At 48.6% G+C, this 25120-nt stretch overlaps 1 protein-coding gene across 1 annotated transcript in view; it reads left to right on the top strand.

Annotated features, from left to right (window-relative positions):
• PGM2L1 (phosphoglucomutase 2 like 1) overlaps positions 1–23201 on the top strand; it is a 51276-nt gene extending 28075 nt beyond the window's left edge. The window contains exons 4-14 of the mRNA XM_084270230.1: positions 200–284; positions 2434–2517; positions 4931–5124; positions 6500–6689; positions 6908–7002; positions 8790–8970; positions 13425–13518; positions 14859–14988; positions 16307–16496; positions 17187–17320; positions 23046–23201. Of these exons, the coding sequence (XP_084126356.1) occupies positions 200–284; positions 2434–2517; positions 4931–5124; positions 6500–6689; positions 6908–7002; positions 8790–8970; positions 13425–13518; positions 14859–14988; positions 16307–16496; positions 17187–17320; positions 23046–23148 (1480 nt within the window). The 3' untranslated portion in view covers positions 23149–23201. The remainder of the gene's footprint in view (positions 1–199; positions 285–2433; positions 2518–4930; positions 5125–6499; positions 6690–6907; positions 7003–8789; positions 8971–13424; positions 13519–14858; positions 14989–16306; positions 16497–17186; positions 17321–23045) is intronic.
• Positions 23202–25120: the final 1919 nt, after the last annotated feature.

Genomic DNA, 25120 nt, shown 5'->3' with positions numbered 1-25120 from the left:
AAACGTTGTCTTGGATCCTCTAACCTGGAAGCTGAATTACATTGACTGTGTAAACTGTAGGATACCGCTTTTAGTGTAGGAGAAGGTGGCGAGAAGATTTAAGAACCAAGTGAAATGAATGTTCTAGAACTGCCATATGGATGTTATGATGATCATGGGGAGCTGGGGTGACTAAATGTTTTCTTTTTGATGTTGGCAGACTCGCCAAGCTCACTGCAGCTGTGCTGCTGGCTAAAGATGTACCTGTGTACTTCTTTTCCACGTACGTCCCTACACCGTTCGTGGTGAGTCTTCTCTTTCATGTTGGTGAACCATGTAGTTAAGGGAGTCTTTGAATCACAAAATCACAGACTCACAGGGGTTGGAAGGGACCTCCAGAGCCCATCGGGTCCAACCCCCCTGCCAAAGCAGCTCCCTAGGACAGGTCACACAGGTCGGCGTCCAGCTGGGGCTGGAATATCTCCAGAGAAGGAGACTCCACACCCCCCTGGGCAGCCTGTCCCAGGGCTCCCTCACCCTCACCAGGAAGAAGCTCTTCCAGATTGGTGTGGAACTCCCTGTGCTCCAACTTGAGGCCATTGCCCCTTGTCCTGTCCCCACAGACACTGAGCAGAGGCTGGCCATGTCCCCCCGTGTCCCACCCTTCAGATATTGGTAACCATTGATCAGATCCCCTCTCAGGCTTCTTCTCTCCAGGCTGAACAGCCCCAGCTCACTCAGCCTTTCCTCACAGGGGAGATGCTCCAGCCCTTTCATCATCTTCATGTCCCTCCTCTGGACTCTCTCCAGGAGATCTCTGTCCCTTTTATACCAGAGAGCCCAGAACTGGACACAAGACTCCAGGTGGGGCCTGACCAGGGCAGAGCAGAGGGGGATGATCCCCTCCTTTGACCTGCTGGCCATGCTCCTTTTGATGCCCCCCAGGATCCCATTGGCCTCCTTTGGCACACTGCTGGCTCAGGGCCACCCTGTCACCCACCAGGACCCCCAAGTCCTTCTCTCAAGAGCTCCTCTCCAACAGCTCATACCCCAGCCTGTACTGATAGGCTTTGAAAGCACACTAAAATGGAAACTGGCAATTTTCTTCTCAGATTCTGGTTTTAAAACAGAAAAAATACGTAAACTTGGCTCTTCAAAGAGGCTGTAATAGAAATGTCACTGAATTCCTCTTTGTGGAGATAGTAGAATTGCATTTCACTCTAAGCTGCTACGTGAGGGCAGGAGTTATTTCAGTCCAGGCTTTGCTCTGTTACTTACAGGTAAAACATTCTGCTATTCTTCTGTTCTGTTCTCAAACACCTGGGTGATAGGGGCAGAGGTGATATTTATGTGTTGTTTGAGTATCTACGTGTATATAGAGACCAGGTGGTTTTGGACATTAGGCTTACGCTGCTCAGAGTGGAAGAAATGAAGGATTGCCACTGCTTTTCACCTCTCATCAAGCAGAGCTTTCTGTTCTACTTCTAGAAACTTCTCACAACGTTTGAAACCTTTGTTTTCTATTCTGCAAGCTTTTCTGGCGTGCTGGATAGGCTGTGGCTCTTGTTTTGAGGGGAGAAGGGAAAGGATTCTCTTGAACTGGAAATACCTCTACCTTGTTACTCAACCAGCCTGTGGTGAATTCCTTTGTTCTGTTTCAACCTGTTTTCCTTTTCTCTGGTACTAATGTAGACTTCCTTTTGTTGGCCAGGGAGCAGTTGTGTTTATGCAGTTATAAATAAATTCATGTTCCTACACAACAGAATAGAAGAAGCTTTCCCTCTCTTGCTAGCTACAGGGAACAGAGTGATGGGTATTCATGTATATGAATATCCTTCTAATGCTCCTCCCCATAAGGACATGGAGGTCCTGGAGCGAGTCCAGAGAAGGGCAACCAGGCTGGGGAAGGGCCTGGAGGGCAAATCCTCTGAGGAGCAGCTGAGGGAGCTGGGGGTGTTGAGCCTGGAGAAGAGGAGGCTGAGGGGAGACCTTCTCAGCACCTCCACTGACCTGCCAGGAGGGTGCAGAGAGGTGGGTGATGGTCTCTTCAGCCAGGGGACAGGAGATGGGACAAGGGGAAATGGGCTCAAGCTGCACCAGGGCAGGGTCAGCTCAGATGGGAGGGAAAAGTTCTTCCCTGGCAGAGTTGTGGGGCTGTGGAACAGGCTGCCCAGGGAGGGGGCTGAGTCCCCACCCCTGGGTGTGTTTAACAGGTGGGTAGATGAGGTACTTAGGGATATGGTTTAGCATAGGACAGGAACAGTTGGACCTGATGATCTTGAAGGGCTTTTCCAACCTGGTGATTTTGTGATTACGTGCTATAATTTTCAAGTAAATTGGTGAAACATGAAGAGCTGCTTCTCCTGTAGCATCCTACTGCCCTAACAATCCAGTGTTGTTTGTGCCAACTGCAGAGCTCTCAGGTAAACAGATGTTCCTGGCTTTCCTTTGTAGCCCTATGCTGTTCAGCAGCTCAGAGCCGTGGCTGGTGTGATGATCACAGCGTCCCACAACCGGAAGGAGGACAACGGATACAAGGTAAGGCTTGAACTTGAAGCTCACAGCATGTCACAACCAGCTGCTTTCCAGTATTACCCACATGCCTTTGGCATTTGACCTCTTCTGGAGTGGGTGTGCATTAGGTGGAGAAATGTTTTCAAGATCCTTCTATAACCTGTATTACACACATTTTCTTCTGCAACTGGAACTTAAGACCATGCTGCTGGTGTGTCTTGAGCACAAATCTGTTGTGACATATCATAGCCTCTAATCAGCAGCTGAAGAAATCCTTATTTCTTTGACTTAAAAATTAGTTTAAAACTATGCTATGACTTAGGGCTAGTAGTCCAAGCTGTAGGTAACTGTGCTGAAGATGATGACTGTTCAATAGATAATTTATAGAACTTCATAGTAGTGTGGTGCTCCCTGTAAGGTCATTCTTCTGGACATTGACAGAGAGGTGGGTGGCTTCATTTTGAAAGCTTGGAACAGTGTAACCATCCTTAATATCAAATGCTGCTTACACAGTGTTGTGACATGCGGTTCCTTTCAGAATTCTGTAAGAATCTGAACTAAAGCCTAAATTTGAACTAAACTTGGCTTTCTAGAACCTTAGTCACAGGCCAGGGAGTAATGACAATGATAGGAAATCCAGTCTGCAAAGAGATAACTCTTGGAGGTGACTGTCCTGCACCTGTCCTCTGTGGAACAAGTTGTAGAGCACTCCACCATCCTTGACTAGAGTGATGAATAAGAACCCAAGCCACATCAGCTTTCCAGGTGCTTTATATGTCTTCGTAGATTCTGATGTAAAGTGTTTTCCTTTGGCCAGGTTACTGGCTTTTGGAGCCTGTCACAACAATTGTTTTATCTTTCACTATTTCCCCTGTGAATTCAGGAGTTTCTGAAGGTTTTGGGTAATTTTAACCAAACTTGATAAACCTATATTTTTCATTGAATCAGACTGTGTTAGGTGGGAAGGGACATTTAGAGGTCATTTGATTCAACCCTCCTGCAGTGAGCAGGGACATCTTCACTAGAGCAGGTCACTCAGAGCCCCAGCAAGCCTGACCTAGAATGGTTTCAGGGATGGGGCCTCCACTACTGTGGGCAACCCTCAGACTCACAGAATCATATGGGTTGGAAGGGACCTCCAGAGCCCATCGGGTCCAACCCCCCTGCCAAAGCAGCTCCCTAGGACAGGTCGCACAGGTCGGCGTCCAGACGGGGCTGGAATATCTCCAGAGAAGGAGACTCCACACCCCCCTGGGCAGCCTGTCCCAGGGCTCCCTCACCCTCACCGGGAAGAAGCTCTTCCCCAGATTGGTGTGGAACTCCCTGTGCTCCAACTTGAGGCCATCGCCCCTTGTCCTGTCCCCACAGACACTGAGAAGAGGCTGGCCATGTCCCCCTGTGTCCCACCCTTCAGATATTGATACCCATTGATCAGATCCCCTCTCAGGCTTTTTTTCTCCAGACTGAACAGCCCCAGCTCGTTCAGCCTTTCCTCGTAGGGATGATACTCCAGTCCTTTATCATCAAACTTCTTCCTAAGGTCTCATCTAAACCTGCCCTGCTCTGATTTAAACCATTGCCCCTTGTCCTATCACTCCATGCCCTTACAAACATTCCGCCCCAGCTTTCCTGTAGGTCCCTTCAGGGACTGGAAGGTCTGTAGATGCTGAGTTCCTGTGGATTTCGTGAAAGCCAACAGACTAGTAAAGCGAATCAGCTTGTTCCAAGTAGAAAGTCAGCACTGTGACCTCAACCCCGCTGTTGGGAACAAACTGTGGGAAAACTGCGCTCTAAATAATTCCTTAACAAAGCCCTTTTTATAGGTCAGGGTTTGATAGTGCTTCCAGCTGAAAGATTAGAGTTGTTCAGTTATGGAAAAACATGTACCTTGGCACACCCCTTATCTGCTTTGCTTTTATTGCAAAACCAAGTCGTGCTCCTTTTTTTTTCAGAAGGAATGCCAGCCTCTGTAGAAGGTCACAGTTTCCTGCTGTTGCCGCTTGCACAACACTTTCATATCCTAGTGCCTGGTTTCAGTTTCTGGTCTTTTGTTAAGATTTATTAACACCCTGGAGGTGTTCAAGGCCAGGTGGGATGGGGCCCTGGGCAACCTTGCGTAGCTCCAGGCTTGGAAGTTGGTGGCCCTGCCTGTGGCAGGGGAATTGGAACTGTCTGATCCTTGGGGTCCTTTCCAACCCAGACCAGTCTATGATTCTAGGATTAAAATAAGTTGTTGTTGCTCAGTAGCTCTCATTCCATACATAAAATCCTAAACTATATGATTCCCGATGGTTCTTGAGACTCAAGCCTGTCCTACACCAGCCTTTTCTGCATGACTTCACGAAGCAGGAAGTATGCAAAGTCCTCAAGCTAAAATAATTCAAGTTAATAACCTTTTGTAAATGAATTTCTCTTGTTTTCCTGCAACTTACACCAGGTTTACTGGGAAAATGGAGCTCAGATCACCTCTCCTCATGATAAGGAAATTATAAAATGTATAGAAGAATGTGTTGAACCATGGAATGGCTCTTGGAATGAAAATCTTGTAGACACCAGTCCCCTCAGACAGGATCCTCTGAAGAAAATTTGTGACTGTTACATGGAGGATCTGAAAAAGATCTGTTACCATAGGTATGGTGGAAACTAAAAAGTACTCAGTTATGATTTAAATGAAGCTCTGGGTTACGTATGGACAGAAAGCCTTCAATAATAAAGCATGCAGTGCTGCAAGACCTAAACATTTTCTATCTGGGGATCAGGATTGGGCTGTCTTCCAAACCTTTAATGGTTTTGGACCTGCCTCTAGTGATTTTTATCATCACCAGTCAGTGACTTTATTTGTGTCTTTACGGTTCATGGAAGCTGGGTGTTCTGCTCGGCCACAGCCATCGCTGTCTGCCCGAGGCTCTGTGCTCTTTATGGTGGGAATCGTTTGTGGTCACCTCCCCATTCTGCTTGTCCCATCTCTCCTCTAATGTGTCATTGAATTAGATGGTCACCATCATTAGGACTAAACATTTCTTGTCAATAAAGTGGCCTGCCTTTGGGTGCTAAGCTACAGTAAAGCACCCTGATGTGAACCATTTTATGGAAATTCCATAGAACTATACAATGTGTTGGGTGGGAAGGGACCTTTGAAGGCCATCTAGTCCCACCCCCTGCAGTGAGCAGGGACATCTTCACTAGAGCAGGTCGCTCAGAGCCCCAGCAAGCCTGACCTTGAATGTCTCCAGGGATGGGGCCTCCACCACCTCTCTGGGCAACCTGGGACAGGGATCCACCACACTTAGGGGGAAGAACTTCTTCCTAATACCCAAACAAAATCTTCCCTTTTTGAATTTAAACCATCCCCCCTCGTCCTTTCGCTCCATTCCCTCAGGAACAGTTCTTCCCCAGCTTCCTACAGGCACCTTTCAGGGACTGGAAGGGGCTCTAAGCTCTCCCCAGAGCCTTCTCTTCTCCAGGCTGACCCAGCCCAACTCTCCCAGCCTGGCTTCACAGCAGAGCTGCTCCAGCCCTTGGACCATTTCTGTGGCCTCCTCTGGACATGCTCCAACAGGTCCCTGTCCTTCTTGTGCTGAGGGCTCTAATTTCCACGCTCCAATAACTCAATAAAATGCAGAAATTGAATCACGGTGAGGTGAACATGCATTATAAAGAGGTGAGAAGGTTCAGTTTAAAGGCTAGCTGAGACAGAAGACAGGAATAAAAGGAGGAGGATGAATAATCATAGAATGCAATGGGTTGGAAGGGACCTCTATGATCCTTGGGGTCCCTTCCAACCCATACCATTCTATGATTCTATGAATAATGTAGGTTGAGTACAGCCAGAGTAAGTTCTTCAGGGTGGTGGAAAAGCTCAGGACTGATTCAGAAATTACCAGTTCATTCTTGGGAGACTTTTAGCTGCCTCAGGAGAAAGTAAATACCTCATTCTTCAGAAGCTTTAAATCAGTAATTTCTTACTAAATAACCAATCTCACTGACCTTCTTTTCACCTTCTCAGGGAGCTGAACATGGAGACAAATTTGAAGTTCATTCACACTTCATTTCATGGCGTTGGACATGACTACGTGCAGTTGGCTTTCAAAGCCTTTGGCTTTCAACCTCCCATTCCAGTACCTGAACAAAAAGATCCAGATCCAGACTTCTCTACTGTCAAATGCCCAAATCCTGAAGAAGGAGAATCTGTGCTGGTAGTTTTTTGGTTTCTACTTCATCAGATTTGTGTATTTCTGTGGTCTTCTTCCTGGTTGCATGATACTTTGGTGAAACACAAGAAGGAACAGGGAGTACCAGTGCGCAACAGATGGGAGATATTCTTTAAGCCTGTTATATGTATCTAAGAAGCAAGACCCTAGATTTGTTTGATTTTGTGACTTTTTATTTCATCCTTCCCCTCTCTATCCCCCAGGAGTTGTCACTGAGGCTTGCAGAGAAAGAAAATGCTAAAGTCGTGGTGGCCACTGATCCTGATGCAGACAGACTTGCTGTGGCAGAACAGCACAAGTGAGTGATGGGAACTTTTATTTTAAATCTCTTTCTGCAAGAAGAGGCAGGGAAAAGCACAGGATGTCCCCAGATGATAGGCAGCACCTTCAGCCCACTCATTCCTATTGTGACTTAGTTTGGTATAGCTCTGCTGGAAGTAACTTCTTTTCAATAGAATCAGAGAATTACAGAATCACCAGGTTGGAAAAGACCTTTAAGATCATCAAGTCAAACAGTTTCTGTCCTATGCTGACCCAGATCTCTCAGTAACTCATCTCCCCATCTGTTAAACACACCCAGGGGTAGAGACTCAGCCCCCTCCCTGGGCAGCCTGTTCCACAGCCCCACAACTCTGCCAGGGAAGAACTTTTCCCTCACATCTGAGCTGACCCTGCCCTGGTGCAGCTTGAGTCCATTTCCCCTTGTCCCATCTCCTGTCCCCTGGCTGAAGAGACCATCGCCCACCTCTCTGCACCCTCCTGGCAGGTCAGTGGAAGTGCTGAGAAGGTCTCCCCTCAACCTCCTCTTCTCCAGGCTGAACATCCCAGCTCCCTCAGCTGCTCCTCAGAGGATTTGCCCTCCAGCCCCTTCCCCAGCCTGGTTGCCCTTCTCTGGACTCACTCCAGGACCTCCACGTCCTTCTTATGGTGAGGAGCCCAGAACTGGACCCAGCACTCGAGGTGCAGCCTCACCAGTGCCCAGTCCAGGGGCACAATCCCCTCCCCAGACCTACTGGCCACACTATTTCTGACACAAGCCAGGATGCCATTGGCCTTCTTGGCCAGCCGGGCACACTGCTGGCTCATGGTCAGTCTGCAGTCACTCAACACCCCCATGTCCTTCTCTGCCTGACAGCTCTTCAGCGAAGGAGAAATAATTCAGCAAAGATTCAAGACTTACCAGTGTTGGAGTAAATGGCCAAATAAAATTAATTGAAGAATTGAGAGGTTTCTAAAGACAGTAAATCATAGAATCCCAGACTGGTCTGGGTTGGAAGGGACCCCAAGGGTCACAGAGCTCCAACCCCCTGCCACAGGCAGGGACACCAACCTCCAGGCCTGGAGCTACACAAGGTTGTCCAGGGCCCCATCCAACCTGGCCTTGAACACCTCCAGGGATGGGGCATCCACCATCTCTCTGGGCAGCCTGTTCCAGCCCCTCACCACTCTCTCTGGAAAGAACTTCCCCCTGGCATCTAATTTAAATCTTCCTTCCTTCAGCTTTAATCCATTCCCCTTGTCCTGCCATTGTCTACCCTTTTAAAAAGTTGATTCCCCTTCTAAATCCTAAAATCCTTGGTGTTACTGGTTTTTCACTTCAATTAAGCACCAAATTTCTCCTTGAGACAGAGAGCTGTTGTGGGCTGACTGGTTTCTTGTTTGTTTTCTCTGTTTTTTTTCATATTGAATATAAATTCTTTTTCTCCCACTAACAGGCCAAAATTTCAATCATTGTGTAAGTAACTGTGGTGTAAGTAACGTGTGGTTGCACAGGCTTGCCTGTGTAGACTGTATTAGATCATTAGCCTTCAGTTTAATCAATTAAAGAGACCTTAGGCTGTTTTAAAGCTGACAGCAAGGATACTATATTGGTACCTCTGCTTGCTAACAGAACACACTGGGCTTGTAAATCATTGAGATGTGATAAATGTGGAGTCCTGTTAGTATGGTGGCTTTGTATATAGAGCAGCTTCTCAGTGGTGTGCTCAGATTCCTGCTGCACCAAGGACTGCAGAAAACATCTCCCCCTGAGTGGATGCTCCTTAAAACCTGTAAGAATTCCTTTGTTTTCCATCCTCTCTGCAGTGGCTGCTGGAAGGTGTTCACCGGCAACGAGCTGGCAGCTTTGTTTGGGTGGTGGATGTTTTCTTGCTGGAAGGAAAACCACTCCCAAGATGCTGATGTGAAGAACGTTTACATGTTGGCGACAACGGTCTCCTCAAAAATTTTGAGGGCAATTGCACTGAAAGAGGGATTTCACTTTGAAGTAAGTGTGGGGTTTTTTATGATGTCTTCTTGGCAGAGTAAAATCTCATCAGTATTAGTGCAGACTGGGGGGTGAGGTGCTGGAGAGGATCTCTACAGAGAAGGACCAGGAGGTCCTGGTGGGTGACAGGTTGGCCATGAGCCAGCAGTGTGCCCAAGGAGGCCAGTGGGATCCTGGGGTGCATCAAAAGGAGCGTGGCCAGCAAGTCAAAGGAGGTGATCCTTCCCCTCTGCTCTGCCCTGGTCAGGCCCCACCTGGAGTGTTGTGTCCAGTTCTGGGCTCCCTGGGATAAAAGGGACAGGGATCTCCTGGAGAGAGTCCAGAGGAGGGCCATGGAGATGATGAAAGGGCTGGAGCATCTCCCCTGTGAGGAAAGGCTGAGTGAGCTGGGGCTGTTCAGCCTGGAGAGAAGCAGCCTGAGAGGGGATCTGATCAATGGTTATCAATATCTGAAGGGTGGGACACAGGGGGACATGGCCAGCCTCTTCTCAGTGGCTGTGGGGACAGGACAAGGGGCGATGGCCTCAAGTTGGAGCACAGGGAGTTCCACACCAATCTGGGGAAGAGCTTCTTCCCGATGAGGGTGAGGGAGCCCTGGGACAGGCTGCCCAGGGGGGTGTGGAGTCTCCTTCTCTGGAGATATTCCAGCCCCACCTGGACGCCGACCTGTGCGACCTGTCCTAGGGAGCTGCTTTGGCAGGGGGGTTGGACCCGATGGGCTCTGCAGGTCCCTTCCAACCCCTACGGTTCTGTGATTGCTGTGTTCTCCTTCTCCCCCCAACCCTCACAGCTTTATGAAATGAAAAGATGACAGATGACCTCCAGCCTTTGACTGGGAGTTTTTTAGCCTGATTGCAACATCTGCAGCATTTCTCAACTCATGTTGCAGTTCATGAGGTAGAGATGGGCTTATGCAGAGCTGCAAGGAAGAGGCTGTAAAAGGTGATGCAAATGAGAATCTAATTTACATAGAATAGAAATGCTTTTGACTTGGAGATTTTCCAAGAGGTAAAGAACTTTGTGAGAGTATGAAAGCGTGTGCGAGGATGTGTTAGGTGGGAAGGGACCTTAGAAGCCCATCTACTGCCACCATGAAGTGAGCAGGGACATCTCCACTAGGCTGCGGGGGGACCTCATTGCAGCCTTCCCACCCCTGAAGGGAGCAGAAAAACAGGAGGGGAATCGGCTTGTTAAAGGGCAGAGAGTGGCAGGACAAGGGGGATAGAGTGAAGCTGGAGGAGGGAAGGGTGAGATGAGATATTGGGGGGAAGTTCTTTCCCAAGAGAGTGGTGAGGTGCTGGAACGGGCTGCCCAGAGAGGGGGTGGATGCCCCATCCCTGGGGGTGTTCAAGGCCAGGTTGGATGGGGCCCTGGGCAACCTTGTGTAGCTCCAGGCCTGGAGGTTGGTGTCCCTGCCTGTGGTGGGGGGGTTGGAACTCTCTGATCCTTGGGGTCCTTTCCAACCCAGACCAGTCTATGATTCTGTGATAGAGCAGGTTGCTTAGAGCTCCATCAAGCCTGACCTTGAATGTCTCCAGCGATGGGGCTTCCACCACCTCTCTGGGCATTCTGTGGCAGTGAGCTACCACCCTCATTTTTGATGGATTTGTAGCAGACTTCCAGGTTACACAATGTTCCTTCAGGTCCCCAGATCACTAGGAAGTTTTAAATTTGTTTTTATTTCAAATTCTGACATACAAAGGAACTTTTCTATCCAGGTAGTTAATGTAGTTTCATGGAGGAAAATAAGGGCTGTCTCCCTTAATTGAGAGTGACAGTTCTCAATTTAGTTCCTGCCTTCAAACTAAGTCCTTGTGCTGATTTCTTGAGACCTGCTGGATTGTCAGCCATGGAAGGTGTAAGCTTTCTAAAGCTTAGCTCAATCATACAGAGATCCAGGTCTTGTTTAATGCCTGTCTTGTATTTTTTCCTATTGCACACGGATTCAATTAGCTTGCCAAACAATTACAGACTCACAGGGTGTTAGGAGTTGGAATTGACCTTGAAAGCTCATCTAATCCAACCCCTTGCCAGAGCAGGGTCACCCAGACTGAATCACACAGAAACATTTCCAGGCAGGTTTTGAATGTCTCCAGAGAAGGAGACTCCCCAGCCTCTCTGGGCAGCCTGGCCCAGGGCTCTGTCACCCTCACAGGGACAAAGTTCCTCCTGACATTCCCATGGAACTTCCTCTGCTCCAGCTGCACCCGCTGCCCCTTGTCCTGTCACTGCCATCCCTGAGAAGAGCCTGGCTCCGGCCTCCTGACTCTCACCCTTTACATACTGATAGACATTGATGGGTCACCCCTCAGTCTCTTCTTCTTCAGGCTCAAGAGGCCCAGCTCCCTCAGCCTCTGCTCATCAGGAAGGGGTTCCACTCCCTTCATCACCTTCGTGTCCCTGCACTGGGCTCTTCCAAGGAGTTCTGTGTCCTTGTTGAGCTGAGGGGCCCAGAACTGGACCCAGTATTCCAGGTGGGGTCTCACCAGGGCAGAGCAGAGGGGGAGCAGGACCTCTCTTGACCTACTAACCACCCCCCTTCTAATACACCCCAGGATGCCATCGGCCTTCTTAGGCAGGAGGGCACATTGCTGGTCATGGTCATCCTGCTGTCCACCAGGGGTAGGTTTGTTTCTTCTGGAAATGGACACATTTGATGGAAAGAAGAACACCCAAGGAATTTACAGAACCCTTTGGTCTCCTCTTTGTACCTTCCTTCTACCCACGAAGGATTGTTTCCAGGCTTTTGAGTGCTTTTGCGCAATTTGAAGAGCACAACCAGTGCTCTTCCCTCCCATCACCCACAATCATAGAATCACAGAATCACAGTCTGGTCTGGGTTGGAAGGGACCCCAAGGATCACAGAGCTATAACCCCCTGCCACAGGCAGGGCCACCAACCTCCAGGCCTGGAGCTACACAAGGTTGCCCAGGGCCCCATCCAACCTGGCCTTGAACACCCCCAGGGATGGGGCATCCACCCCCTCTCTGGGCAGCCCCTTCCAGCCCCTCACCACTCTCTCTGGAAAGAACTTCCCCCCAATATCTCATCTCACCCTTCCCTCCTCCAGCTTCTCTCCATCCCCCTTGTCCTGCCAGTCTCTGCCCTTTAACAAGTTGATTCCCCTCCTGTTTCTCTGCTCCCTTCAGGGACTGGATGGCTGCAATGAGGTCCCCCTGCAGCCTTCTCTTCTCCAGGCTGAACCAGCACAGCTCCCTCAGCCTCTCTTCCTAGGGGAGGTGCTCCAGCCTCTGATCATCTCCGTGGCTCCTCTGACCCAAAATTACTCTTTATTTTCTGTAACTTTTCCTTCTGAATAACTTTGTGCTGTTGTCTCATCTGAGAAGCACCATGGAAGATGTTACCTGACCTCAGAGTGAACCACAGTCCCTTGAGCACAGTTACTCCTTGATTTGATACGCGTCCTGGTTGGGTATTCCTTGTATAATGTTACATGGTGACTCTTTGCCTTAGATTCATAATCTAAACTGAAGAAAGGACTTGTCTCATGTTTTTTTTTCACTAGCCCTGTTCTGTTTGGCAATTAATTAAGCTTCAGTTCAGGGAAATGGTTTCAAGAAGAGAAGAACAAAATACTTAAGGTTTAGTGGTTTGACTCCAGAGGAGTCTTTCGCATATACCCCCAAATTCAGAAGGCGTCATTCTGTCCCTTTCCCAAGCACAGAATCCCAGAATAACCAGGTTGGAAAAGCCCTTTAAGAACATCAAGTCCAACCGTTCCTGTCCTGTGCTGACCCAGATCTCTCAGTACCTCATCTACCCTCTGTTAAACACACCCAGGGGTGGGGACTCAGCCCCCTCCCTGGGCAGCCTGTGCCACAGCCCCACAACTCTGCCAGGGAAGAACTTTTCCCTCCCATCTGAGCTGATCCTGACCTGATGCAGCTTGAGCCCATTTCCCCTTGTCCCATCTCCTGTCCCCTGGCTGAAGAGACCATCGCCCACCTCTCTGCACCCTCCTGGCAGGTCAGTGGAGGTGCTGAGAAGGTCTCCCCTCAGCCTCCTCTTCTCCAGGCTCAACACCCCCAGCTCCCTCAGCTGCTCCTCAGAGGATTTGCCCTCCAGCCCCTTCCCCAGCCTGGTTGCCCTTCTCTGGACTCGCTCCAGGACCTCCATGTCCTTCTCACAGAATCACAGGATCACAAGGTTGGAAAAGACCTTTAAGACCATCAAGTCCAACCATTCCCATCCTAAGCTAAACCATATCCCTAAGTACCTCATCTACTCTTTTTTTAAACATATTTAGGGAAGGTGACTCAACCACGTCCCTAGGCAAAGGGAGTGAGCTCCTTGTAGTGAGGAGCCCAGAACTGGACCCAGCACTCGAGGTGCGGTGACCAAGCATCGCAGAAGTTAAGGGAATAGTTGCTACTTTTCCTCCTTTGACTTGAAAATAAATTGCAACTGTGTATTTAATGCTCTCTCTGTTTCAGGAAACACTCCCTGGTTTTAAGTGGATTGGAAGTAGAGTAAAAGATCTCCTGGATAATGGGAAAGAAGTTCTCTTTGCATTTGAAGAGTCTATTGGTATGTATGTTAGCATTAGTAAAATGTTGAGAGCCAATGTGGGGAGATGCAACTAAAAACGAGTGCTCGTAGCTGCTCTTGCGGCTTGGAAGGGCGATGGGATCCTGGGCTCCATCAGCAGAGGGGTGGCAGCAGGGAAAGGGAGGGGATTGTCCCTCTCTGCTCTGCCCTCGGGAGGCCCCAGCTGGAGTCCTGTGTCCAGAGCTGGGGCCCCAACACAAGAAAGATGTGAGACTGTTGGAGAGGGGTCAGAGGAGCCATGGAGATGATCAGAGGGCTGGAGCACCTTCCCTACGGAGAGAGGCTGAGGGAGCTGGGCTGGTTCAGCCTGGAGAAGAGAAGGCTGCGGGGGGACCTCATTGCAGCCTTCCAGTCCCTGACGGGAGTCCTTTCTGTGAGGACTCAAGTCATTGGCTACACTAACTTGGAAGTTCTGCCATACTGGCAAGACTCTGCAGAAAGCACACAAATGTTTATATTTAACCCTGTGCTATGTGAGAACCTCTCCTAGAGCAGATGTGACCAATCTGAATCACAGATTCACAAGGTTGGAAAAGACCTTTAAGACCATCAAGTCCAACAATTCCCATCCTAAGCTAAACCATATCCCTAAGTACCTCATCTACCCTTTTTTTAAACACATCCAGGGACGGTGACTCAGCCCCCTCCCTGGGCAGCCTGTTCCACAGCCCCACAACTCTGCCAGGGAAGAACTTTTCCCTCCCATCTGAGTTGAATGGGCAGCTTGAGCCCATTTCCCCTTGTCCCATCTCCTCTCCCCCTGGCTGAAGAGACCATCGCCCACCTCTCTGCACCCTCCTGGCAGGTCAGTGGAGGCACTGAGAAGGTCTCCCCTCAGCCTCCTCTTCTCCAGGCTCAACACCCCCAGCTCCCTCAGCTGCTCCTCAGAGGATTTGCCCTCTAGCCCCTTCCCCAGCCTGGTTGCCCTTCCCTGGACACGCTCCAGGACCTCCATGTCCTTCTTATGGTGAGGAGCCCAGAACTGGACCCAGCACTCGAGGTGCAGCCTCACCAGTAGTGCCCAGTCCAGGGGCACAATCCCCTCCCCAGACCTACTGGCCACACTACTTATGACACAAGCCAGGATGCCATTGGCCTTCCAATGAAATGGATTGATTTTAGCCTGTGTCTTTCCAGCACCATAAGCCCTGAGGAAATTTGATTTCTTAAAAAAAGGGAACTCATATACAGTAATAAATCCAGTTTACATATACTGCCTGGTTTTCTTTTACAGGAAATAGTTTGAAACTGCAGTAAAACAAATCAAACTTTAAGGTATGTCAGCTTTATTTGTCCATTATCAATATATTTTTTTCTAGGTTTCATGTGTGGCACATCAGTGTTAGATAAAGACGGCGTAAGCGCAGCCGTGGTCATAGCTGAAATGGCAACTTACCTGGAGAGCAAGAACCTGACACTGGCACAGAAACTCATTGAGATCTATGAAACGTAAGTGTATTTTTTCATTAGAAGGTTCTACTTAAGTATTTTGGAGCTGGGAGTCAATATTTTAAATAGGGTGTGTTAAGAATAGTGTGTGCAGCTGGTCAGGGAGGTTCTCCTGCCCCTCTGGTCTGCCCTGCCCTGGAGAGGCCTCATCAGGGCAACCCTCAGACTCACAGAATCATATGGGTTGGAAGGGACCTCCAGAGCCCATCGGGTCCAACCCCCCTGCCAAAGCAGCTCCCTAGGACAGGTCGCACAGGTCGGTGTCCAGACGGGGCTGGAATATCTCCAGAGAAGGAGACTCCACACCCCCCTGGGCAGCCTGTCCCAGGGCTCCCTCACCCTCACCGGGAAGAAGCTCTTCCCCAGATTGGTGTGGAACTCCCTGTGCTCCAACTTGAAAGAATGGTCTCTGTAGAACACAGAGAGTGTGGAACATAGCACAGGAAACTTCAGTTTCAATGTGTAAGCGTGGTTGCTGCACCTAGGGAGTGTTTGCTTTTGGTCTGATTGGAGAGGAGCAGGTTTAACTTGGATGCAATAATCGGTCACCTTCCTCAGAGGCTGTTGAAATAATCTGTCATTGTGGCTGCTGATGTGGCTCCAGCAGACAATTTCTGATGGTGTGGGAATGATACTGAGTATTATTTTCCTGAGGGCTACCAAAGCTACTCTTAGCAAATGGTTGGCTTTTATTTCTTTGGAACTGAAACCTTTGCTTGAATTTAAAAATAGATGGAGCTGGGCTTGTTCAGCCCCGAGAAGAGAAGGCTGCAGGGGGACCTCATTGCAGCCTTCCAGTCCCTGAAGGGAGCAGAGAAACAGGAGGGGAATCGGCTTGTTAAAGGGCAGAGACTGGCAGGACAAGGGGGATGGGGTGAAGCTGGAGGAGGGAAGGGTGAGATGAGATATTGGGGGGAAGTTCTTTCCAGAGAGAGTGGTGAGGGGCTGGAAGGGGCTGCCCAGAGAGGGGGTGGATGCCCCATCCCTGGAGGTGTTCAAGGCCAGGTTGGATGGTGCCCTGGGCAACCTTGTGTAGCTCCAGGCCTGGAGGTTGGTGGCCCTGCCTATGGAAGGGGATTTGGAGCTCTGTGATCCTTGGGGTCCCTTCCAACGCAGACCAGTCTGGGATTCTATGATTTGAGTAATGCAGCAAAATCTGCTTCAGTATCTAAACATTTGCCTATAAAGAGCTGTTTCCACATCTGTGAGAACTCCATCCTTTTTCTATTGTTCCTTTTCCAAACAGAACCTTTCTTTAGATAGCAGATGTGCAGAAACCTTTTGAATCTTCTAATTCAAACTGCTAATCTTCTCATAGGTATGGATATCACATATCAAAGACATCCTATTTCTTGTGCTATGATCCTCCTACTATCAAAAAGATATTTGAGAAGCTTCGGAACTTCGAGGGTCCCCAGTCTTACCCCAGATGTTGTGGGATCTACAATATCTTGCACGTACGAGACATCACCACCGGCTACGACAGCAGCCAACCCAATAAGAAATCGGTGAGTTCCAAAGGATTCTTGAAGGAGAAGTTTGGGGTTTTGAAGAGATTGAACATTAAATACACCAAGAACTGTGCAGAATGACATACTGTGCTAGCTAAGTTCGTGGTATGTTTACCATTATTTATTAAGACTGTTTTACTGGGGAGAAAACTGCTTGAATCACAGAATCACAAGCTTGGAAAAGACACACCCCCCTGGGCAGCCTGTCCCAGGGCTCCCTCACCCTCATCGGGAAGAAGCTCTTCCCCAGATTGGTGTGGAACTCCCTGTGCTCCAACTTGAGCCCATCGCCCCTTGTCCTGTCCCCACAGCCACTGAGAAGAGGCTGGCCATGTCCCCCTGTGTCCCCCCCTTCAGATATTGATACCCATTGATCAGATCCCCTCTCAGGCTGCTTCTCTCCAGGCTGAACAGCCCCAGCTCACTCAGCCTTTCCTCACAGGGGAGATGCTCCAGGCCTTTCATCATCTCTGTAGCCTCCTCTGGACTCTTTCCTGTACTGAGTCTGATCTAGGTGATAGGCTTGTTATAATCTGTATTGGCTGGTGGATGTGGCCCTCAGGGGATTTCATCATGTTTATTCAGCTTTGTATGTCCTGAATGTTGCATTTCTTAAATAAATAAATAAATAAATAAAATTTTACATTATTTGGGCTGTTCTGTAACAAAATGTTGTTGTTTCTGTAGGTGCTGCCAGTGAGTAAAAGCAGTCAGATGATCACCTTTACCTTTCAAAATGGTTGTGTGGCCACCCTTCGCACCAGTGGAACGGAACCGAAGATCAAGTACTACGCAGAGATGTGTGCGCTCCCCGAGCAGAGGTCAGTAGCAGCTCTGCACCCACACACTGCCAGATGCCATTGGGCTGAGACATCAGGACATGGTGATGCCTCACAAAGCCAGAATCAAAACTCCCCAGCCTTGGTGACTCTGGAGCTGGTATCCTCTCTTGCAGCGCTGGGCACACAGGGGGTCGCTCCTCTGAATGTGTATCCTGTTTAAAGCCAAATTTCTCATGTTTATACAGATCAACTCTACATATTCATTATAATTTCTAAGAAAATTATTTCCAGGAAGTCATTTACATTAACTCCTCCCAGATGGAGCATACTCAGTGACACTCAGGGGGTCTTCTGATGTCTTCAGGGATGGAGGCTGGACGTCTTCCTCTCTCTCAGTGCATGCTCTTTACGTTTTTCTCCACAGTCTCAAAACCACATTCCTGCACAAACTAGTTAGGAACTCCTTTTAGCTGAAAACAAGATAGACTCTCTTAATTGGTTTTTGGTCTCATTATTAATGGCTCCCCATCTGCATTTCCTTGAGCTTCAAGGTTGTCCCACTGTTATGGCTGAATTTTGTAGCTGCTCTCACAGCTCAATGGTTGCAGCCATATTCTACCAAAATCCAAACTAAAACTATTCTTAAAACACACAAATTACATTAATTGTCTCTTAAGCTACATCTACATCAATCTATTCACCATTATTACATTTCATTGAATCAATGGGCATCGCTTCCCTGCCTGGCAGGGGGGTTCTTCTGCTGCCTCCTTGGAGACCTGAGACTCAGCTGACTCTTCAGCCTCTTAAACTGAGCAATGCACATTCCTGCTCATGAGGGATCTTGGATAAGGCACAGAATTGAATTTTCAGCATCTGCTGTAATAGGAGACTTCTTTTATTAACTCAAGTCCTCATTCCCTCAATATTAAAAAGGGATGAAGCTGTGATGATCATGGCAGGTACGCTTAAACCCACGTGGATTCTGGCTGCCTTTGGGAATTTCCTGTGCTGCTAGGGGCTGTGGGATACTAATTAGAAATGTCTCCCCTTTTGAGAGTCATTTGGATTGAGCTCCTTCCAGTATAAAGGAGGAGGGGAGAATGTAGTTCTTTATTTACACCATTGAAATCAGGAGTGCAAGTGAGGAGCCTGGCTTCTCCATCTAAACTAATGGAGAGAAGCAGGCTCTTGAACAGGATTCCCGATGGAAGTTGGGTGTGTACCCCTCCTTTTTAGTCCTGTACCAGCGTTTCAGAGGAGTAGAGACTTGAAAATAACATAATTACAGACTGAGTTGGAAGGGACCTCAAAGCCCATCTAGTTGCACCCCTGCCATAGGTGGGGGCACACTCCCCCCAGCCCAGGGTGCCCAAAGCCCCATCCAACCTGGCCTTGAACCCTGCCAGGGAGCCAGGGGCAGCCCCAGCTTCTCTGGGCACCCTGTGCCAGGGTCTCCCCTCTCCACAGGAAGGATTTCTGCCTCCCAGCCCCTCTCCAGCTGCCCTCTTGCAGCTGAAGGCCATTCCCCTGGGCACCATCCCCTCTCCAGCTCTCCTGGAGTCCCTTGAGGGATGGGAAGGAGCTGGGAGCTCTCCCCAGAAGCAGCCTTCTCTTCTCCAGGCTGAGCCAGCCCAGCTCTCCCAGCCTGGCTCCAGAGCAGAGGGGCTCCAGCCCTCCCATCATCTCCTGGGGACTGGCTCCCACAGCTCCATGTCCTCCTTGTCCTGGGGACCCCCGAGCTGGAGGCAGCACTGCAGGGGGGTCTGTGTCCCGGAGCAGAGGGGCAGAATCCCCCTGTCCCAGCCCTGCCAGTCCTGCTGCTGGGGATGCAGCCCAGGACAGGAGTGGCTTTGGGACCTGCCAGCAGACATAGCTGGGTAATGTCCAGGTTTTCACCTGCCAGTATTCTCAAGTCAAATTTCCTTTATCAACCAGTCTGTATTGATACTGGGGATTGCCCCGACCCACACACAGGACCTTGCCCTTGCCCTTATTGAACTCCAGGCCATTCACTCAGTCCCACCTCTCCAGGCTATCCAGGTCCCTCTGGGTGACATCCCTTCTCTCCAGTGTGTCAACCTCCCCACACAGCTTGGTGTTGTTGGCAGACTTGCTGAGAGTGCACTCAACTGTCCATGTCTCTGACAAAGATATCAAACAGCTCCAGTCCCGGTAACAACCCCTGAGGAACACTACTCATCACTGATCTCTGCTTGGACATCAAGCTGTTGACCACAACTCTGAGTGCAACTGCCCAGCCAGTTCCTTATCCACTGAGTGGTCCATCTGTCAAAACCATGTCTCTTCTCTAGAGACAAGGATAAAATCTGGAACAGTGTCAAGTGCTTTACACAAGCCCAGGTCGATGACATCAGTTGCTCTTCCCTTATCCACCAGGGCTGCAACCCTGTCACTTGCTGGTGAAGACTGAGGCAAAAAAGTCATCGAGCACCTCAGCCTTCTCCATATCCTGGGTAACCAGGTGTCCTGTTTCTTTCCAGAGCAGGCCCACATTTTCCCTAATCCTCCTTTTTTTCACTGACATACCTATAAAAGCTTTTCTTGTTGCCCTTGAGGTCCCTTGGCCAGATTTGGCTCTATCAGGGCATCAGCTTTCCACGAGTCCTATTGTACTCTACCAAAGAGGTCCCTGAAGAGGCCAAAATCTGCTCTGCTGAAATCCAGGTAACAGTGAGCTCACTCTGCACCCTCCTTTTGTCCCCTGAGGATCTTGAACTCCACCATTTCACTGCAGGCAAGGCTGCCCTTGAGCTCCAGATCCCCACCAGCCCCTCCTTGTTGGTGAGAACAAGGTCAAGCACAGCACCTCTCCTCATTGGCTCCCCTAGTACTTGGAGAAGGAAATTACCATCCAGGAACCTCCTGGATTGCTTGTGCCCTGCTGTCCCACCACATCGCCAAGATGCCCATGAGATCACAGCCCTGAAGGCGTGTGCATGTCTCCAGCTCTTCTTATGTGTTCCCCACCTTACGTGTTTGATTATCACCACTTAAACTGGACCTCAATGAACCTGACACACGGCCTGGAATTCCTCTGCGCTGCACATCAGAGGCTGAAGGCCCTGGGGGTGTTCAGCGTGGAGAAGAGGAGGCTGAGGGGTGACCTCATGTGGTCTGTGGCTTCCTGCCGAGGGGAGTGAAGGGGCAGCACCGATCTCTCTCCTCTCTGTGGGGACCAGGGCTGGAACCCGAGGGAACGGCGTGAAGCTGCACAGGGGAGGTTTAGGCTGGGTGTCAGGAAGAGGTTCTGTCCTGAGAGGGGGGTTGGGCGCTGGCACAGGCTCCCCAGAGAAGGGGTCACAGCCCCGAGCTGGGCTGAGGGTGAGAAGCGTCTGGCCGATGCGCTCAGTGCCCAGCGCTGACTTGGCCTGTGTGGAGCCAGGGGTTGGACTCGATGGGCCTTATGAGTCCCTTCCAGCTCAGGACATCCTGGGATTCTGAGATCAGGTGCTCTCCTGCTGACTTGTGATCCTTCTCCCATCTCTGGGCATCTCTTCCTGGCACTGGTGTTGAACTGTAGGTGTGGGGTGGATTGAGCTTGCCTCCACCTCCAGCAAGTTGTTCTGAACTGAGCATGGAATAACAGCAGGTCGAAGAAGCGGTAGGAGTCCTACACCCCCATTTTCTGATTGGCAGCTCTTGCTAGAAGCTTGTAAGTATTTGGTCAAAGAGCTTCCTGATTGCCTGGGATATGGAAGCTCTTCTTTGTTACCTGGGTAGGGAAATTCTCCCTTCAATTCTAATGTTGTTCCATAAACCCAGGAGTGGGAAGGTATGGTTTAATGTCAATGCTTAGGAGCAGGTAAGACACGCCTGAGGCAAACAAGAAGGGAAGATTAGAAATGGACAAGGGGCGATGGCCTCAAGTTGGAGCACAGGGAGTTCCACACCAATCTGGGGAAGAACTGCTTCCCGGTGAGGGTGAGGGAGCCCTGGGACAGGCTGCCCAGGGGGGTGTGGAGTCTCCTTCTCTGGAGATATTCCAGCCCCGTCTGGACGCCAACCTGTGCGACCTGTCCTAGGGAGCTGCTTTGGCAGGGGGGTTGGACCTGATGGGCTCTGGAGGTCCCTCCCAACCCCAGTGATTCTGTGATTCCATTTGCTTTGTTCATGTGGGAACTGGCAATATATCGCTGCCCTTGAGGTCACCTCTTCCTTTTAAAGAAATCACCCCAGAACGCTGCAATAAAGCTGACTTTCCTGATGCTGAGCTTTTAAGAATAATCAATAAACAGCAACTCAGAGAAAGATTTGCAAAGCTTGCAGAGAGAGGAGTGTCTTCTGAGGTTCCTTCAGAGCATTTCATGCCTTGAACCAGGGAAACTTGAAAGCTTTTCAATGTCATGTCCTGGATAACAACTGCCTTTAACCACATTTTATGACCAAAATTAAAGGTCGATGTATTTTTTGTATTTACCAGACTGAACAGCAGAAGCCCAAAGGATGCATCAAAGCATCTCAGGGGATTTGTTTCTCTCCCCTCTACTCTTGCTCGTTTGCCCTTCACGTGTGTTAAGATAAGGTCAAGGGCACATTTCTCAAAATCACAGAATCATAGGGGTTGGAAGGCACCTCATCGGGTCCAACCCCCCTGCCAAAGCAGCTCTCTAGGACAGGTTGCAGCGGACCAATCCTTAAAGGGGTCTGACAGGAAAGTGGGAGAGGGACTGGTCACCAGGGAGTGCAGGGACAGGACAAAGGGTGATGGCTTCAAGCTGAAAGAGGGCAGGGTTAGGTTAGACACTAGGAAGAAATTCTTCACTCTGAGGGGGTTAGGCCCTGGCACAGGGTGCCCACAGAGGCTGTGGAAGCCCCATCCCTGGAGGTGTTCAAGGCCAGGTTGGATGAGGCTTTGGGCACCCTGGTATAGTAAGGGTGTCCCTGCCTATGGCAGGGGGTTGGAACTGTTGGGCTTTGAGGTCCCTTCCAACCCAAAACATTCTCTGATTCTATAAATCACAGAATCACAGAATCGTAGGGGTTGGAAGGGACCTCCAGAGCTCATTGAGTCCAACCTCCCTCCAGCACTCAAGGTTTAGCCTCACCAATGCCCAGTCCAGGGGCACAATCCCCTCCCCAGACCTACTGGCCACACTGTGTCTGACACAAGCCAGGATGCCATTGGCCTTCCTGGCCAGCCGGGCACACTGCTGGCTCATGGTCAGTCACCCAACACCCCCAGGCCCTTCTCTGCCTGACAGCTCTCCAGCCAGTCTCCCCCAGCCTGTAGCACTGCTCGGGGTTGTTCTGTCCCATGTGCAGCACTGCACTTGGCCTTGTTAAACCTCATCCCATCCAGTCTATTCACATCCCTTTGAAGAGACTCAAACAGATTGGGGGTTGGACTCAATGATCTCTTGAGGTCCCTTCCAACCCCTTTGATTCTGTGATTCTGTTACGATTCTGTGAACGCTTCCTCCCAGTTTAGTGTCATCTGCAAACTGCTGAGGCAACATCCAATAAGTCACCAACCCCTGCGTTCCCCCTGCTAGCCTAAAGGCCTCTAGTGGCAATGATTTATTTCTTTAATTAATTAAATTTCATTTAATACTTCAGTGACCCCTACTAACAAACAGCTTCTTGAAGCAAGTGGCTGGGAGTGTCAACACGTTGATGATGGTCAGAAACGTAACGGAGCGAGTCCATCAAGTCCATCACCATCTCATTTGCCTTTGTTTCTTTTTTTAAGAGGTGCCTGGTGTTTACCGAACCTCTGACGTGGTTTTGTTCTCTCTTCTAGTGACAGAGCCCTGCTGGAAGCAGACCTTGGGCAGCTTATCAAAGCTTTGATTGAGAATTTTCTGGAACCTGATAAGAACGGACTGATCTGGCGCTCTGCTTAGCTCTCCTCTAACACGGGGTTCAAAGACGTGACCGCATCGCGTGAAACGAAGGAACCAAGAACAGAACTCCAACTTTAATATGTGTGTGCATTAAACAGCTACCTTTTTATTCTGTAAAGAAGAAGCATTCTTTTGTCAGGCTTTTCACCAAAGTCTGGGCTAGAAAATTGGGATAAGGAGAGAGGAGGTGAGAGGAAAAAGGTGCAATTTATTACCGTTTTCTGTCCTTTTGACCAAAAAGACTGATGCAAATGGACTGCCTTGGTAGATCTTGTCTCAAACTAATCTCAGGTTACCCAAATACCATTTCTTTGAACAAAAAAAAAAAGGGTTAAAATGGGGTAATCTGTAGAGTTTGAAGGAAACAATCACTCCAAACTGACAAAAAAATCCTGCTTCTTCCTAACCGTTGTGCGTGAACGTGGGTGTCATTGCTACAGGTCTTCATTCCCAAAACCATTTAGCTCAGTGCTTGGCATTTCTTGTTGAGGCAAGTTCTTGGAATAACGATGTTTTTTTCAGCTACTCCAGTATCTTTCTGTTGTTAAAGGTGCTCTTGGTGTGCTGTTATTTTTCCTGGGTGTATCTTATAATATTCCTTTGATGGTGAAACAATAGTGGCAATGCGTGCAGTTCCGCTTGCAGGCTGGGGTTTTGATGGCATAGTTCCTTTTTGAGGCTTCCAAAGTAGCAGAAACCAGTTCATTCCTGGGTTGAATTGCCCCTTCTAACAACCCTAAGTTTTGGAATTGTTTCATGTCCAACATCTCTGAAGGCACTTAAGTTTTTGGTTTAGTTATTTTTAACAAATGTTTCAAAAAATCAGTAACTATGAAAATTCCAGTGAGGGAGTCTTGATTTTTGGCTTGAATTCATCCTGCCTGGGAGAAAGTGGAGGTGAGACACTGACATCCTTAATCATTCTTAATTTTTTGTCATGTCTTGTAAAATAATTGGCCATTAGTGGTTTGCAAAGACCCTAATGCTCTATCTTTTAGGGCAAACTTGTAACAACTTCCCATCCATCTGTTTCTTACCTTTGCCTGAGCAGCAAGTGACACTGCTGATCACTTTTTCCAAAAAAGTAGACAAATTTGAGAAATTTTCCAAAAAATAGAGAGATTTGAGAAAAATTAAAAAAAATAACATTTGAGAAAATTTCAAAAAAAAAAGATAATTTGTGAAGTCCCAAAAAATAACAAGACTCGAGAAAATTTCCCAAAAAAAGTAAAGATTTGAGAAAATTTTTAAAAAAAAGTAGGGAGATTTGAGAAAAATTCCAAGAAAAAGGTAAAGATATTTGAGAAATTTTCAAAAAAAAGAGGACAGATTCGAGAAAAATTTCAAAAAAAGTAGAGAGATTTGAGGAAATTTTCAAAAACATAGAAAACTTTGAGAAAATTTCCAGAAAAAAGAGATACTTGAGAAAATTTCAAAAATAGTAGATTTGAGGAAATTTCCAAAATAAAAGTAGAAGATATTTGAGAAAATTTCCATAAAAAGTAGAGATTTTAAGGAAAATTTTCAAAAAAGTTGAGAGATTTGAGAACATTTCCAAAAAGCCAACTTTTGGGATGGAAAAGGTGGCAACACCCCTTAACTGCAACGATGCTTCAAGAGAACCTGCTTATTGCTTCACTGAGAGTCCTGCTCATTGGGCTGATAGAAGCCTTCAGAATCAGGTCAGTGAGGTTCTGGGCATCTCCCCTCAATCACTTTATAATAATTTAATAAGAAAAATAGATAAAACTGAACATTCAACCTTAATCTTGAAGGTTTCATGAACAAGAACCTAAATTCAAGCCCTTTTTTGCCACTATTGTTAAATCTCTACATCTTCTCCTCCATCCTCTTACCCCTTCACAGCAGGGAGCGGTTGTGGATGCGTTGCATCTAGATGGTTTTAAAGAGCACCTGAGGTTTCTCTGTGGCCATGTGGCTGTTTCACGCTTGACAGAAGCTTTGCACTATA

This window comes from Gallinula chloropus (assembly GCF_964237585.1).
Source record: "Gallinula chloropus genome assembly, chromosome: 1".
Lineage (NCBI taxonomy): Eukaryota > Metazoa > Chordata > Aves > Gruiformes > Rallidae > Gallinula > Gallinula chloropus.
The sequence above is the reverse complement of the archived record's forward strand: the minus strand, read 5'-3'. Positions and strand labels throughout refer to the sequence as shown.